Source organism: Dromaius novaehollandiae, chromosome Z (genome assembly GCF_036370855.1).
Source record: "Dromaius novaehollandiae isolate bDroNov1 chromosome Z, bDroNov1.hap1, whole genome shotgun sequence".
NCBI lineage: Eukaryota > Metazoa > Chordata > Aves > Casuariiformes > Dromaiidae > Dromaius > Dromaius novaehollandiae.
The window spans coordinates 83606049-83622706 of record NC_088132.1 but is presented as its reverse complement, the minus strand read 5'-3'; the positions used below and the strand labels follow the sequence as shown (position 1 = coordinate 83622706).

At 44.3% G+C, this 16658-nt stretch overlaps 1 protein-coding gene across 4 annotated transcripts in view; it reads right to left on the bottom strand.

Annotated features, from left to right (window-relative positions):
- Positions 1–16658, bottom strand: part of LOC135324656 (netrin receptor DCC) — a 547074-nt gene that overhangs the window by 39161 nt on the left and 491255 nt on the right. For all 4 annotated transcript variants that reach the window (XM_064501341.1, XM_064501342.1, XM_064501343.1 and 1 more), the window contains exons 22-23: positions 8011–8076; positions 4704–4866 (exon numbers count right to left, since the gene is read on the bottom strand). In XM_064501341.1, the coding sequence (XP_064357411.1) occupies positions 4704–4866; positions 8011–8076 (229 nt within the window). The remainder of the gene's footprint in view (positions 1–4703; positions 4867–8010; positions 8077–16658) is intronic.

The following is a 16658-nucleotide window of genomic DNA, read 5'->3' as shown; positions in this document are numbered from 1 at the left end:
CTCAGCCTGATCTAGAAATCAAATGATATGCAGAATGACTGTGTGCTTCACCAAACATTTTGCACGCAAGACAAGGAACAAACACATCGCATGATTTCAAAGACGCTCAGGGCACAGTCCTGTCCCATACCCAGAAGTCAAGCAAACACATCTTCTGTCATCAGCAGAAATACCCCAGTCCTCAAGCAGCTGGCCTTAAAAGTAGAAATTGTTTTATTTCCTTTGACTGGTTCAAGATCCTGAATGCTCTTCAAGGTTCAAAGTTTTATTTTAAAATGGGATTTAGAAAGTTAGCAGGGAAGGTAAGACTTCCGTCAGCCCATCCTTACTCAGCTCCCAAGAAATAACACTGTTCACCTCTGGTCATAATTACTTCTTATGTTTAGTTTGTTATTTCCTGATTGCCAAAACGTGATTGTTTAAAATGATGGTATTTCTAAGAACAAGGCAAAGACATTGCACTTTACCCATATGGCACAGGGACGGTTCTTTAATACCTTCTCGTACTAGACCCTAGCACAGTCTCCTGGATAACAATTAGGAGAATAACAATAAGCAAAAACCTTAATATATGTCCTGCTTGAAGTTTAAAAGTAAAGTTGCTTTTTTCTATCTCATCCAAAAAAACCCCCACAATTTTTGTTCTAAACAAGGAATTACTTTCTTCACTTTGGGATACAACAGCTTTTTTGTCAGGTTCAATTGAAAATAATTCATTTCTCCAGGCTTGAGCTAGGCAAAGGGAATTTCAGCCCCAAAGTAATTTTATACACAACTGTAAATAGGGGGTTGTAATGAATGTGTCATTCCAACCATAACTACAAAATTGCTACAGCAATGCTATCATTTAAAAATATATGCAATGATCTAGCCTGGTTTACATTGTTTTTTCTCACAAATTATTGATGTTCTCACAGCCCATGAGTAGCAAATTGAATCAGAGCCAGGAGTGCATCCGAAAAGGTCATCAATAACAAACGAAAATAAATCATCCCATAGCATGTTTCGTTTGCGCAATGCAGAACCTGAAGTTCTGCTTCTGAACTTGCCTCTACCCCAGTTTCAGTGAGAGGCAGTAACGCTGCTACACTGGATGAGCACAAAAGATATATAGATGACAGTCATAAAAGCATCAGTGGTCTGATCCAAACATCAGTTCCAGCAGTGGGAACGGATGCTTCGGAAGTTCCTGTAGTGACTCGGGAGTTAAACTGGGTTTCAAAGTCAGCCCAATACCCGGTTTACCACCAGAAGAGGGAGTGGGAAGATGAGGAGCTTATAATTGAAAAATTGATCCCAGATGGCAGTGTTTCTGTTGCTGTTCAATTATTTTACAACATGAAATGCATCAAGCTTGCATACCAGAATGATGTATTTTTTTTTTTCCTCAGCATACATGTAAAAATAGAGTTTGGCTCTATCCTTTAAATATATATTATGGTCTCGCAATCTCATATAATGATAGCAGAACTGAAGCTGTATATTATACCTTGTAAATAAATAAACTCTTTGCAGAGGAAACTCCTTTCATTGTCTATTTCTATAGCTATGAGCAGAAGAGGGCCTGGTCCCTGGCCAGATCTATTAGGCAGCACACCGATATAGCTGAGAATAGCAACAACACGCACGCTATACGGGATACAATGCTAAAATCAGCTGGGGTGACATTATTCTTCATTGCCTGCACTTTATAGTTACAGCTCCCCAGGGGAAACAGGTAGAGTTGTAACAGCTCTGCCGGGTTTATGTTTTTAAACAACAGTTTAAGATCTCCCTATCTGAAGATCCCAGAAATAAACTGTTCGCCGGGAAGATCTGCAGAAGAGGCTCTCGCTTGTGCAAGGCACGGGCAGCCATGCGGTGCCGGCGGTGCTCAGCCCGGCCCCGCGGGACGCTGGTGGCCATCCAGGTGGCACGTGCGAGGCGAGCGATACGCGAAACCGTGGCTGACACCGCACCAGCAGCAGACCTTTGGAGGGGCTGCTTGGGTCCCTGCAGGAGAACAGCCTTCAGTGTCCGGTTCAGACCAATTTTGGGGGGAAGTCCTCCAGAAGGCAGCACTTGCTCAGGACTGCAGCATGTATTTAATGGCTTAAATATCCACTATCTACTTACCAGGATCAGACTAGATGTCCACCCCCATCTCTCCTCTTACAGTAGCCATACCTCATGCTCTTAGTCCATAGGATAATTGTTCTGGCATGCTGCAAATGCCATGAACCACTTCTTCCTATACAATATATGTGTGCTATTATATGATATCGCTTACCACGAAGCCTTAAAAAATTCCTGCAGGAAGCAGGTCCCATAGTTCAGGTGTGTGCTGCACAAAGTGATACAGTCCTTTATGATTAGACTGGCATTTGTTTTGTCTAATTTTCAGCTCTGAGCTGAAGCACGGCCCCCAGCCCTCACCCCAGGCCCTGCGCCCAGCGGACGCGTCCCCTGTGCAGGACCGCGAGCCCCCGGCACAGCAGAAGGTGCAATTACTGTGAGGGATTGAATTTCGGTGGCTACAGGAGTCATACGTTCTCCCGTATGCACAACCAAGTAAGTTATTAAGCCTGAAATTTCAATCTCTTTTTTTCTCCTCTATTCTTTACTGACGTCAAAATTGTCACACAGTTTGTATGGCTGATATTTCATTCTTTCCTAGATGGCAAAGACAGAAAATATATACCGAGCCACCTAGGTCAGTACCAGGTTGCTCTGCACAACAGACTTTATTGTGCTTTGTTCAGCCAAGTTTTAACTAACTGAAGAAATATGACTTTGCTCCACTGGAGGTTTACAGGAGACCATTCCATCACCTAAGTTTTCACTCTGAGGAAAGACACATCCGTTGCCCAACGAGACACAGCCTTCACCCTTACTGCAGTTCTTTTGTCAGAAGTCCATTGGTGATTTTAAGATAAGAACCAGACCAGACTGCCAATAAAGCCTGCATCTATATGATTTGCTTCACAGCATGAATCTCTTCAGCCAGGTCAGAAACAAAATAATTCAAACCAACAACCTGTGTTCTGAAGAAGTTCAGGTCTTGTTGTACTACATTTAAGGTCCATCATTTAATTTTTATTGCGTTATTTTTCCCCATTTTCAATAAAGAAAGGGTTGGCTTGGGGTAACTTGGGTGGGATTTGCCTGCACAAAATGTAGAGTTAAAAGTTAAACAACAAATCCAAATTGACCAGACTCACATTTTTTAATCAATGGTGAGAAATAAGCCTCTTCAGATGGCAAGTCTTCTAATGCCTATCTTAGGAGAAGCTGAATCATTCTCTGAACATCCCCGATCCTCCCCATGGGCTATAATGAGGTCAAAGTCGAATATAGGTATTTAATTTTTAGATATCTAATGCTGGGCAGATGACTGACTCTATCTGTTTCTCTCCCCCATGAATCCTCTTTCCCTGTTAGAAACTCAAGAGAGCTTCAGTTCTGATTCAGCAAACACTGTACGCAACAGAAGGATTTCTGTTGCCGTCACATGATGGCCTGATTTTCAGCTGTGAAGACTCACAATTGAAGCAGATTTTCAAATCAGTTTGGCATTCAACTACCTGAGCTCTGCTAAAAGCAAGGGCCTTTATTTTTGTGCCAAAAGGAGAGCTTCTTCTTATTTAAAAAAATCTACCTTCAGATGCTGATCTTTAGAGAAAGCATTTCTCCTGGTAAAATACTACAAGATGTCACCTGTCTGCACTTGACCAGCTCAAAGCTGATGTCAGCACACATGGGAACTGCTTAGTCCCCTGACCATTCATTCTTTCACTGTTCCACCATTTTTTTAAGCATCAATGCAAATCAGTGTGATAGATTTTGACTTGCTCTTAGTCCAAACATTTATCATCCTTGTGGGCAAACTATGATTAAATTTTACTTTCACATGTCCAATCTTTCACAATAGTATAATAATGAATCCCTTTACTGAATAATTTTCAATAAATTAAATGCATCAAACCCAGCTCTGTTGCAAATCCATTGACTCCAGTGGAGTCACTTCATCTTTCACCAGGCCGTGATGTCACCTCTGATTTCTCACAAAAACTGCAAAAAGCTTAGTGCTTTATGTTGCTGCCCTTTTATAACATCCTAAGAATTTTTTCCTAGTAATGTTTTATAGATTTTTTTTCCAAGTACATGAGAATTATCTGGAGAAACAGATGTGGGCTCCTTTTATTGGAAGACTTTTGGGGACAGACTCTCTAGAAAAGATAACATCCTCACAAAAGGTCAGCAAGCAAGCAAGAAGGCCATGTTTCTCAGCTGTGCAGATACAGTGCTGGGGAGCCAGAAAGTCAGACAGCATCACCAGGCATGGATAAATACATTTTTTTCTTTTAAATCAATGGGATTGATTCTTTCCTATGTCTGAATTACACTGAATTACATAAAGATCAGAGAGATCTGTACCTGGCAGACTTATTTTTCAAGGGTAGCCATGTCAGAGGTACTTATGTGCCATGGGTTACGCTGCACCCCAGGAGACACAGGACATTCTCCACCCACCAGCTACGTCTAGCTTCCCCAAGGCCATGCCTCCAAAAACCGCAAAAGAGCCAGGCTGAGAAATGCAGTTCAGTCCCTAGACTCCACATCTCCCCAGCAGGAACATTATTGCCCATATCTACTTCGAAACCAAGCGTCAGCAAGGCCACCAACACGACACCGTCCTTCCGTCCCGCAATTAGCAAACGTACTTCCTCTGCTGCGCCGAGGAACGCCTGGTGCAGATGACAGCGACGACCACCACGACCACCACCGTGATGACCCCGACGGTGACGACGATGATGACAAGCAGGTTGCTGTTCTTCTGAGGTGTGACGCTGCCGTGGGGAGGGTGCATCTGCCCTATGGGAGGTTCTGGAAGAACATACACAACGACGAGATCATTAGCAGTGGGTTTTAAGCTCTGGTCTGACATATGCTAAAGAGGGAAAGCCCTGTGGGTTTTGTCCATCAGATATCGTGAATACATTACTTTCCTTTAGCTAACAGGCAGAAGATGGAAAAGGATAGAAATATTTTATGCCACACGAATTCCTCTGTGACAGGAACACTGCAAGGTCATCATTTTTGAGAAACCTCCTGCTTATCTGATGCCCAGATAGACAAACTGCTTAACAGGACACAACTGCCATTTACTCCTCTCCTTCTTTAGAAGTCACCCTTAAAAAGAGACAAAATTTGAAGTCTGGTTGCACAGATTCCTCTCAAAAAGCAGACAGTGGGCTCAGGACAATGTCACAAAGAGCTGGAATTTATGTCTCACTGCGTTTCAGCGGTATAGCAAACAGGAAAATATTTAAGCCGTAATGACTTCGCCCTTTCTGGGTATTAATAACCAGGTGCTGGGAGTCAGTAACTCTCGGCTCGTTTTTGCTATTATCAGCTGAAAATGGAAAAATGGGGAAAATGGATTTCTTCTTTATGGCCTGTATAGTCTCTCTTGGTATTTACAGGAAAATACGTATCTTGTATGTTAGCTAACCTGAACAGCTCATTCATTTCTCAGAATTGCATCCACCTCACAGTCAGGCTCCTCTTACATTATATTTCATTTATTGATATGCTGACCAGATCTCCACAGACCACTTTAGCAGGTAAAGGGCTCAATCTTCTGCACTGATGAGCTGCCTCGGTTTCTTCTGGTTTTAATGTAAGTGGAAGATTGGGACTGAAAATAACACCATTTCTGGTGTCAAGTCCTAATCAAATTGACTTCAAGTACTGATCCCTTGCTTTCCACACTCCCCCTCCCCGCCCATTATATTGTGAATAGCACAATTTATATTGTTATAAGCTTTTTAGATAATGCATATATTCACGTATACAATTACTCTTGTTGATAGATTATCTGTGTATATGAAGCTCAATTTTGCAGCCATTTGCAGCCAAGAAAGCTGCCACTGAGGTCACAGGGATTTTTGTGTCAGCAGAGGTTGAAGGGTTACGGCCACAAGTTACAGACACCAGCACGGACCCATGAGTTGCTCTGCCTGCTAAGGTATCCTGTAAGATTGGAAAATTATGGAAAAAACAAAATATATTTCCACTTAAGCTTGAAGAATGAAACTAAATGTTCAGGAGAATTCAGCAGAGAGGGATGTGGATGGAAGAGCTGTGCTACAGTATGTCAAGCGTTTCCAAAGAAGGCTTTCTCAAGAGTTTTCATACGGCATCACCCCCACAACCTCCCCAGTATAAATGAAACAATATGTGGCTGTGATTTCATTTTGCCATTAGTACAACTGAATGAGAAATGAAAAAAGGTCAAAGCTTTCCAAACAACAGTTTTAGTCAGTGATAGATGTAATTTCACCGTAATTTTCTGCCTTGATTTTCTGACCTATTATCCTTCCTTTACTTAACAAATTAAGTTATTGGAATAATTTGCCCTTTTCTCACAGCTCTTCCTCAGGCAATCGAACAAGGCGAGCAGTTGCGAGCGCCATGCGTTTGCCCCTACAATGATCCAGTACAGAAATCCAAAAGATGTTTAGTTTTGCTTTCTCCTTCATTTCCATGCTGAGTAAATGGCATTGAAGGAATAGCTCACATAAAATACAGTGACCGTCTAGAAAAACAAAAAGCCTCCTCTCTCCACCCTTTACTCCAGACACTGGAGGTTCCCTTTATTTCTCAAAAGTCACTTACCTATAACAGCAAAAATTGCAAATCCATAGCTAAAAAAGCTCTCTCAACCACTGACTGTAACAAACAAAATGGTCTAATGCCACAGGCGAAATCCCCAAGGCCTCAGGGTAGGAAGTATCCTGAGGTTTCTCTCTGTGTGCTATTTTACAGGTCCCAAGCTGGACTGTAAGCTTGGCAAGGCATGGTCAGCTCCTCCATGTGTTTTACTAAGAATAGAGTTGAGATCTCAATATTACTTATTCAAACAAATGCAGACACCCCTGCTCCCTGCAAAAAAACAAAAACCCACCAATGCAGGTGTAATTGAAGGCAGAGGAAAGAGTCTATTGCTTGAAATTGTTTCACAATCCATGGTAATTACTCAATCAAGAGATGCCTGATTTTTACCACCTGCAGTACTGCAGTTGTTCTCAAGCAGGGTGACCCATTTTAAGAAGGAAATAAAATTTCCAAAGGGAATTTAACATCCAGCTCTGTGCAATGCCCCGTGATCATGTGAACGAGACCTGCTGTCGTTAGAGAAAGACCCAGCGCACATGCTCTCAAGTGCTCCCAAATTTCTCCCCTTGCAGCACAGCGGTGCTGGCTACCAGCAGTGCCCTGGCTCGGGCTGGGAGGCTCTCCTGCTAACCCTGCAAAAGCTGCGATCCAAATGAGCCAAACCTTGTGCTCTTTCAACTAATAAATAAGTTTATTACAAAAAAAAGAAATGTTAATTAGATGCAACTGATTTTCTTTATTTATGAACTACTATTAAGAGCAGGAATTAAGCCTAAAATACAGATCAGTGCTTATCAGCTGCAGAAAAATACGACAGCAAAAGAGAACTAAATTTTGCATTCACTCCTTGTTTTGTCTGAGGAAAATAATCAGTCTGACTTAATCAGCTAGGTGCCTTGTAATTATTTGGTACTTGCAAACCTCACGTGATACCATATTTTAGGGAATCTTGTCTGTTTTTTCATTCAATGACATGAAGTGACAATGCTTCATTAGGTAACGGATGTGGGGTCAGGAATAAGAAGCTGCTGATGGCACTTCTACACCTCAGCTAATAGTGATTAGGTTCTGTTAATTTTTTTTAATCCACAGGGTTTCCTCTCATTTCTTCCTATTTTAGGGCAGGATTAATTAGTAAAAATGGTAAATTGAAGTGCAACAATGTGAAATGCATTTTACAGCTCTTTTTGCTGGAAGCACGCACAAAATGCAGCACAGCTGGCTTGGGTGGGCGGACTGCGGGTGCCTCCAGAGCGCGAAATGAGAGAGAAGGAACGAGAAGAGACATAGGATGGTACCACTGAAGCGGAGCTTAACGATGAAACCGAATGGGCTGCAGTCGGTATTTACCGTTCAGGCTGCTTCTGTCGATGAGGTTGGTATCCACCGGCCAGTAGGACCCATCTCCGTGGCGCCCTGCGCACAGAGAAACACGTCAGCATCGCGGCACGCAACTTAACAGCAGAAGGTAAAGAGCAGGTTTTGAGTTAACAGACTATGCAAAAATGTGGAAAACCAGCACAGGGCCTGGAGTTGCCACGGATTATTCCAGCGAGCTTCTAATTCCAGTGGCTCCGGGCTGCATCGAATCACTTGGCACCGTCAGCCAAAAAACATCATCTCACTTTCCTGCCCCGCACGGTTGTTTGCTGCTGCTGTGCACTACTAAACTGCCTGTTTCTCTTCAGAGGTATTTGTGTTTCTGCACATTGTGGGGAAATTCATGTGCATAACTTTGTCTACTCATTTGGGAAGGATTTTGTGATGAAAGGCCCTAAATAAATGTAAGATCATTATCATCAGAAGAGGCTTCGGTGTAATCATCTTTTCAATCAGAGTAATTGCACAGCCACAACAACCTGGTCCTGAGAAAGCAAGATTGCAAACTGTTTAGCAGTAAAATCAGACAAAATAGAGATAAATGGAGGCTATACAGTTTATCAAAATGACAGTCTAAAGCAGTCATATTCATAGTGCCCTGCTGCAACCTGTGAATACGTTGTGACCCTGGGGTCATATTGTGCCTAGTGAACCGGGTGTCTCAATGGGAGATTGTTAAATGCTATTGTTTTTGATATTTAGTCCATACTGAAATGTCTCAGTAGCAGCCTAATGTGAGAAAATTTAGTCTGGATGCTAGAGACTTAAAACGCTAACCCTGCACGCCTGATTCGAAAGTTTAGTACTCTTTGATTAACAGAGTAGCACTTTTCAAGGCATTATACATGACATTTCAATTGCAAAAATCTTTGCGTAACCAGCAGCCAGCTTCGGTTTGCATGATTCTGCTGAAATCATGGACCATGTTCCTGCGGAAAATAATGTTATGCCGTGGCTCTCCGGCTCCTGTGCGCCGCATCCACGGCACTCTCTGTGCTGAACTGTGCCGTGGGCAAACCCGGAGGGAACAGGACTGTGGGCGACGAAGAGCGGGACTCCAAAAAACAAGCAGCCTCGCCGTACACTAACGCAGCAAGGCCAGGCCTATGCTCGGAGACTGAGCTGGGAGAGTCACAAAATCATGGATAAAAGAAAGTTTCTGTCACTAATATCATGAAGTGGCACTTAGAAATGCTCTTCAGCGATGGACACGGCTCCCTGAGGATGAAGCCAACCAGCCAACAGGCTCCTGCAAAGGGGGCTGGCCACCCTGTGCATCTCACGGGGGGTTCCCACCATTTTGGGTGCCCCTTGTCTGCCCCTGCGACGGGCAAACAGCCTCTGCCCGAGTGCAGCGGCACCTAACCATCCAGAAATGTGGTAATTTCACCGATAAGAGACAGAAAAGTAAATAACTCCTAACAAACGGAGCATTTCAACAATACTGTGTGTCATGGATAGCCAAGATTGAATTTATGGTAATTCAGCTCTGTTCTGCTATTAAGACAAACAAACATTATTCAAAACCCGGATAAACGTGGAAATCTAAGCACTTAGGAGCTGAAAGGTAAATCTCTAATATGTTACAGGGCTTTATATGTTAAAGGGTAAGTAGGACTTAAAACACGATTAGCAATGCTTTACTCCAAGCCAACACACCTCCATGAATCATTTCCATCTCTAGCTTTATCTTTGCAGGGATTTAAGATATATTTCCTTTTACAAAAGTCAAATGACGGGGAAGACGATCACTGCTTGGAGAGTAGTGCTCATTTGGTTTCAAGGCCTCAGGTTTCCAGTGGCTTTATAATCGTCTAAATCACAAACGAAGCTATCCCTTTAGCAAGCATGTTGGCCATGGCAACACAGGCCTCTGTCTCTTGACGAGTGCCCAGAATTACTGCAGTTCTCCACCTCCTCCCCATGATACCAGTGGCTTTCTTTTCTTACCGATGATGAGTGCAATTCTTCTGTCTCACCGAATTTAGATTTAAGCCCTCAGTGCAAGCCAGAAAAAAATGCACACATAACTCATAACTCAATGGGTATGGCCAGATCTCATCTCATTTTTTTTTCAGGCAGATTATGGGCTAGTTTTTCAACCTCCACTAAGTTCCAGTGCTGTCTTTATTCTTCATGTTATTCCGTCTTTTGGAACAAACCATTCTGACACCTTGCCTAATCATCTATTTCTTCAAGAACTGCTTTTTTAATGGAGACTGAATAGTCTTTACACCTGATTTTCCTACTATTTTTCTGAGTTGTGGTGCTGAAGGCTGTGTCATACTTTTGGAGGGACCAAACCCTGCATCCACAGATCCTAGACACCCCTTCTCACCTCTCCATTCTCCATTTAACTTCTCTTTTCACCCAGGCCTGTCTTCTGAATGTTTCAGTGACTAAAGACTTTCTCTGAAAAAGCATATCCTTCTTCCACAACTACATTTCAGTTGCCATTATTTGCAATAACCATTTCAACTAGATCTGGTCAAGGCAAAAAAATCTTGAATCATCTATGATGACAACAGTTCTTTATCCTCTTAGGTCTCTAGCACTTGTGAATTGCTCAAAAATTCTGTTGTGATTTTGCTGTAAATTCCTTATTTATGTTTTACTTTCACAACTTCCTTATTTCCACCCCTCAGGCACCCCCCGACCATTGGCACAGATTGCCTCACTGAGGAAATGGAACCGTAATACCGTCTCCTTACAAAACACTCCCTGCCCTACCTGATTCATGAAAGCTCGAGATGGAGAAATTAATGGGGAGTGACGCTGTTTCTATTGCAATCATCTGACTCATCTGACCCAGATACAACCCGGCTCTGCCGCTTTTGCTGCTTTTTGCCCGAAACAGTCCAAAATTCTAAGAAAATAAGCTGAGCAATATTCTTACATCAGAAAACAAGAGATGACAAGTGACTCTTCCTGCCCCCCCAGGTGCCACAGCTTACAAGGCATGGTGCCAGGCACTGGCCTTTTGGTACATACCATGAATGCCAGCAAAAAGGAGGTTCTAACATGAACATCCTGCTTCACTTCTAACAAAATACGTCCTTCCTCAGATACACTATTACTCTCTGTGGGTTGCAGAACTGCAAGACCAAGCTATAATGCAGTAACCGGTGCGCTTCAGAAATACTCTGCAGAAGTGAAAAAAAATACAGGATGCCCCAGTACCATCATTTTCTTCGTTTTGTTCCTAGAGATATTCCTAGAGATCTTACTGGCAGCAAATTGGCTGCCATCATATTGTCCACCACTGCATTTCTTTAGGCAGATATTTTTTAAACATACAAAATAAAACAGTACTTAGTCAAGGACAGCTCAGTGGATTTTATACTGCACCAGTAAAGCCATAGTAATTTCTATAAATAACAATCAGCATTAAGCTTCTTAACAAACATAGCTATTTTTGTGTACAAACAAAACTACCTGTCCCTGACTGACTTTATTTGGGTTTATTTGCCCATATGTATACATGTACTCATTTAGGGTACTGGAATATATCTGTTGTCCAGGTCATCAAGAAGGATTTGTAAGACAGGGGCCTAACTAAAGGTGGGATGGGAGGGAAACCTGCTCTGTTAGGTGTGACCAATCCAAGAAACTCATCAAGGCCTTTTCTTTCTGTCAGCTTGTGCCATGCACATCCTACCATGCGCTGTCCTAACAGCATCTTAGAAGTGTTAGCACCTGAGCCCAACCTTAAATCATCTTCTATAGACTCAAGAATCCAGGAGAAAATGGCCAAAAAAAAAAAAAAAAAAGAAAAGAGGTCAAAATTTATCCAAATCCCCACCAAGGCAGCAGCGCGCTCAGTGAAGGTGGTGTTGATGGCAAGTTTACCTTTCAGCAGGTGTAAGTTGATGGACTTCTTGGAAGGGAACTGCGTAGAAATGCAAGATTAAGTGAGTAGATATCCCATTTCCTCTTGACTTTCTAGCCTTTTTTTTCAAAGGACACCCTAAAGTAATTTTCTCCAAGATGCCTCAGTGTAGCAGGAAACACAACCAACCTGCAGGAATAACCATTCTTCTGAGGTTTTCAAGAATGTCTTTCTGAGGTCCCTCCTAGTTTTCCGTATTTTGGACCTTAAGAGTGAGCTCCTGTACTGGCTGGATAGAATTAGCCAGATGACAGAACCCCAGAAAAGCTTTCTGGAGCTTTTTCTTGTAGAGAAGAGGTTACTTTGATAAAGGGAATACTTGTTCTTTCCTCCCTCGGTAACAGAGCGTCACAGTCCCCTGCATTATTTGTTTGGGAAGCGGCTCTTTGAAGAAGATCTGCATTGCTCATCCTTGCCGTGGCCGCGCTGGGGCTGACGCCGGGCGGCTGCTGCCGTGCAGGCTGGGGGAGCGGCGTGCCGAGCGATGCCGTTCACAGCGTCCGGCTAAACACCACCGAGCACGAGCAGGTTTGTGTTTCCGCCAGCTACACGCCTGCTATAATCCAAACACGGCAAAGGCTGAGTTACAGACAGCCAAGCTCCAGGCATGACCAGAGTGCGTTGCAAACCCTGTTTCTCTGAAAGCTGAAACAATTAGTGCGCTGTTTATTCACAAGATTAAAAGCAGCGAGGTGTAAAATAGCAGGTGTGCTGGCAAATGCACAGCATTAATTCCCTGCTCGGAGCAGGCAGAGACCCCCGCGCGCCCAGCGATGTGCCTGGCATCCCTGCCGCCTGCAATGCAACACGGGCCACCAGTTCCCCAGGATTTGGAAGCAAAAGCTGCTGGTTTCTTCTGCAAGGGCTTTTGACACAGCGCTCACATACAGAGGCAACCTTCATGTCATGTCCCCAGGGCTTATCTGAGCATGACTTTTTGCAGAGGCGTGCTGCCGGAGCACGGGTGGTCCCTCGTCTTGGTGGGTCTCTTACGCGTTAATTGCCAGGGCCACATTAAAGCTCAGTTTCTGGCCCTGGTCCCTGCCTGAGCTGTGATGCAGGTACGTGGCACCTGCCCTTGTACCTCGCTGATCCTGCTTTGATCTCCCAGCTTCTCTCTTGATAAATGACTTTATCTAGCTCAGTCTATACATGGCCCACTTCATGGGCGACTTTCTCAGAAAACAACTGAACAATCAAAATGTTTTGAAATTTCCTAAGATAAGGAGAAATATTTGCTCAAAATCATGCATGTTGCCTTCTGTCAAAATTTACAATGGCTGTTATAAAACACTTGAAGTCCAAACACAGAAATCAGCTTCCTAGCTCTTGCACAGATCTAATTCTGCTGGCAATACATGACTACTGACAAGTCCTATATTGACAAAATACGGACTAAAGAATTCAATATTGGCTTATCAAATGAAAGCTGTGGTGAGAGAAAAGAGAATGAATAAATCTCTTCTTTGCCCAGTTTGCCTCCATTTATTCCAGATCAAAATCATAAATGGAATTTTTTAGACTTCAGGAAGCCTCAACAACAGTTCACGTGAACACAGCTGGCCTTCTCCTATGTACACAGGAGACGTAGGAGACGTTTGTGACAAATGCTCTCTTGAGCACCTGGAACTGTAAGTTTATTCTTCCTTTTATATGACCACTTTTACCATCTTTGAATATGCCCTGTTCTATCAGCTGCATACATGCAAAATAAAAATCTGAAAAGAAGCTGACACATTTAGAGGCCTCAAGCTCACTTCGGATTTTAGGGCTTTTCTGGGAAACGTGTGGTTAGACTCTCTGAAAGACGCTTTGCTCCTCTTCTCCTTCAGGTCACAGTGTTTGCACTCCATGAGCATTATTTGCTTTTCACCAACAGGATTCCCTTCCCTCCTCCCTTACTGATGAGCGTCGGCCTCATGCTCTTGGCTGAGCTCTCGACAAGCTCTCCTGACCTTGCAGACACCAAGGAGCTGAGAGGAGCTGGGAGCTACCAGCAGAACGACTTTGCCATCACCAGGTCTCACCTGCGGCTTGCTGAGGGTCTGCTCCTTCTGCCGTGGCACTGGTGTCACTGGAGGGTGTGCTCGGCCACAGCAGTATCTCACCCTCCATCTGTCCCCAGTCTCCTAAGTATGTCCTTAGCCTCTACTGCAGATCACGGGCAAGAAGCGGCAAACAGACTTGGCTGCTCCAGCCACACACAGACTCTTTCAGAAGCCAGGTGTTAATGAAAGGGCTGCAACAGGAGGCACTGGAAGGTGCAAATGCAGGGGGGAAAAGCCACGTGCATTAGTTTAGATTTCTTAGAAGCAGATCTGGGGTCTGAGAAACAGGCTAGTCTCTAAACAAACTTTCCGAGAAGGAACGGTCCATGAGGAAACATCAGATAATCTGCTAAAAGGAGCGACCCTGCCCTGGCTGGCAGACAAGGCAGGCAGAGCATGCAAGGGAATTCCAGGTGGGAATCTCCATGGCCTCCTCTCCTTTCCTAGAGGCAGCCCCTTCCTGCAGCGGCTGGTCTCACTGTCCCAGGGAGCTGCAGGAACAGGGAGCACATTTGCCAGAAACCCTCAGAAGTTGCCCCCAAACTCTAGTCTCTGCTCCTCATCTCCTCTTTGCACCTAAGGACTGCCACAGTTGCACTGTCCTTTTTGTCTCCCCGTCCATCTAGGGCCCCCTGAGACTCCACTGCCTTGTACCCTGAAGCCTCAGCGTCCCTCCCCAAACCCCCTCACGTGTCCCACACCCTCAGAAACTGCTTTGCTGCCAAGTAAATGGATTTTGCTTACAGGACGCAGAGGCCCTGAGCTAGCGTTCGACACAGATGACCTGAAAAAGTTAATTCATGTCACTCAGTAAGAATTACATTTGTGATACAGATGGCCCTAAGGGCCTCGTCCAATGCACTGAGTAATTGAAAAGGCTCCCACTGACTTCAGTAGGCATTGGATCAGGCCTGCGATGATTGAAGAATTAGCTTTGATGATTTCTGAGGCAAATGAGCTTTTAGAAACTTTGCCTCTGTTTATGTTAATGCTTCTGCTTGCAGTACAGCTACGCTGAGACCTGGCCCCACTGACTCATCTTTAACAGAGTTACCTAAAAGATCAAAGAAAAGTGAAGACCTCAGACTTTGACGTAGTAGAATTGGTCATCAAGGTAACATAAAAGTGGAAACAATCTTGATATCTACAAGCTGATGAAAGATTCCCACCCCAAAGAGCTGGGAATTTCTCCTGTTTACTTACTACGGTCACAACAGATTCCAGTACAGCAGACCACAGCTACCCGGACAAGATACAGTACTAATGTATAGGTTTAGGTATTATGCAAAGTGATTTATACTGCTTAAAGCATGCTCTGCAGACCCTGCTTGCTAAAGACAAAGGAACCACATTTAGTTTTTATATGCAACGTGGCTCAAGCAAACAAAACCCAGCAGACCTGGAGAAATCGGGAATTCACAGACGGTGAGGGCAATTCCACACACGTTCACCACACTGAGCACAGAGGTTAGCCTACACACCAGACTGGAAGCAGCTATGAGATACCAGCTGAAATCCTTCCCAATTCTAATTGAAGTTTACGCGGCGTATAACTCATTAAATAGGTTGCAAACATTGTTCAGGCTGTACAAGAACAATGGATGATTCTGGTGACAGTTTTTCAACCTTTAATTACTTTCAGATAATAACAACGCTCTCCCAGAGCCTGGCAGCGCTGGAAGATCTCCCTGTCTCGTGCCCAGACACACAACAGCTTGAACACCGCCAGCGCCGGGACGTGCGGGACCGAGGCCGAAGCCTGGGAGGGATCCTCAGTGCTCAGTCCCCCGGCCTCCGTTTCAAGCCCCCGCTCCTGCAACCCGCCTGAGATCGCTCCCTCACTTCTCCGAGCAGCTGCAGCAAGGTAGCACCTTGTGCACGTGCCGACACTAACTCCCAGGCTCCAGTGCTGGTGAAGGGCTCTGCATCCCAGGAAAACCTCAGCGTTTGGATCTGCTGGGTTTTCATTTGTTTATTTAAGCATCATTAATCTGGAGCGCTTTCATTTTTTGTGTCTAAAATAATGCAAATTAAATAGCACGGGTGTTTTGGACTCAGGAGAATAAAAGGCGCGCTCTGTGCCCAGGCGGCCGGGTGCGAGGTCAGTGCCTGCGGGACGGGAGCAAGATGGGGACCACGCTCCAGCTCCGCTTTTGCTGCCTGGGGACCTGCCACGAGGCCAGTCCTCCGCAGGGAGGACATGGGCCAGCAATGCCACATGTGTGGCTTCTCCCTAGGGACGATGCCGCGTAACGGGAGGTAGAAGTCAGCAAACATGATCCCACATCCCAGCACTGGGCTGATACCGATTTAGGTGCTTTAAAATTTTGACACTGACACTGACACCAAGCACAGCACTGGTCTCTGCTGGAGGAGCTCCGACCCCCAGTGAGGCCACCATCAACCCACCATCTCACCCCATGTCCAGCTCACACCACGCTGTCACTGTCCTATTCATTTTGCTGCCCATCAATCCTGCTACTTTCCCAATTAGAGAAAGTGATAGCAGCTTTTCTATGCATCTATATCTATTTTTATCTACATAAACAGTATCTATAAGCAACATGGTAATTCATAGTTTAGTTTGCTGTCATGAGTGACCACGAGTTATCCAGCACGCATCCAGTAGACACTCAATGCTACGTTTCATCTCAAAACGATTTTTAAAATATGCAAATGTA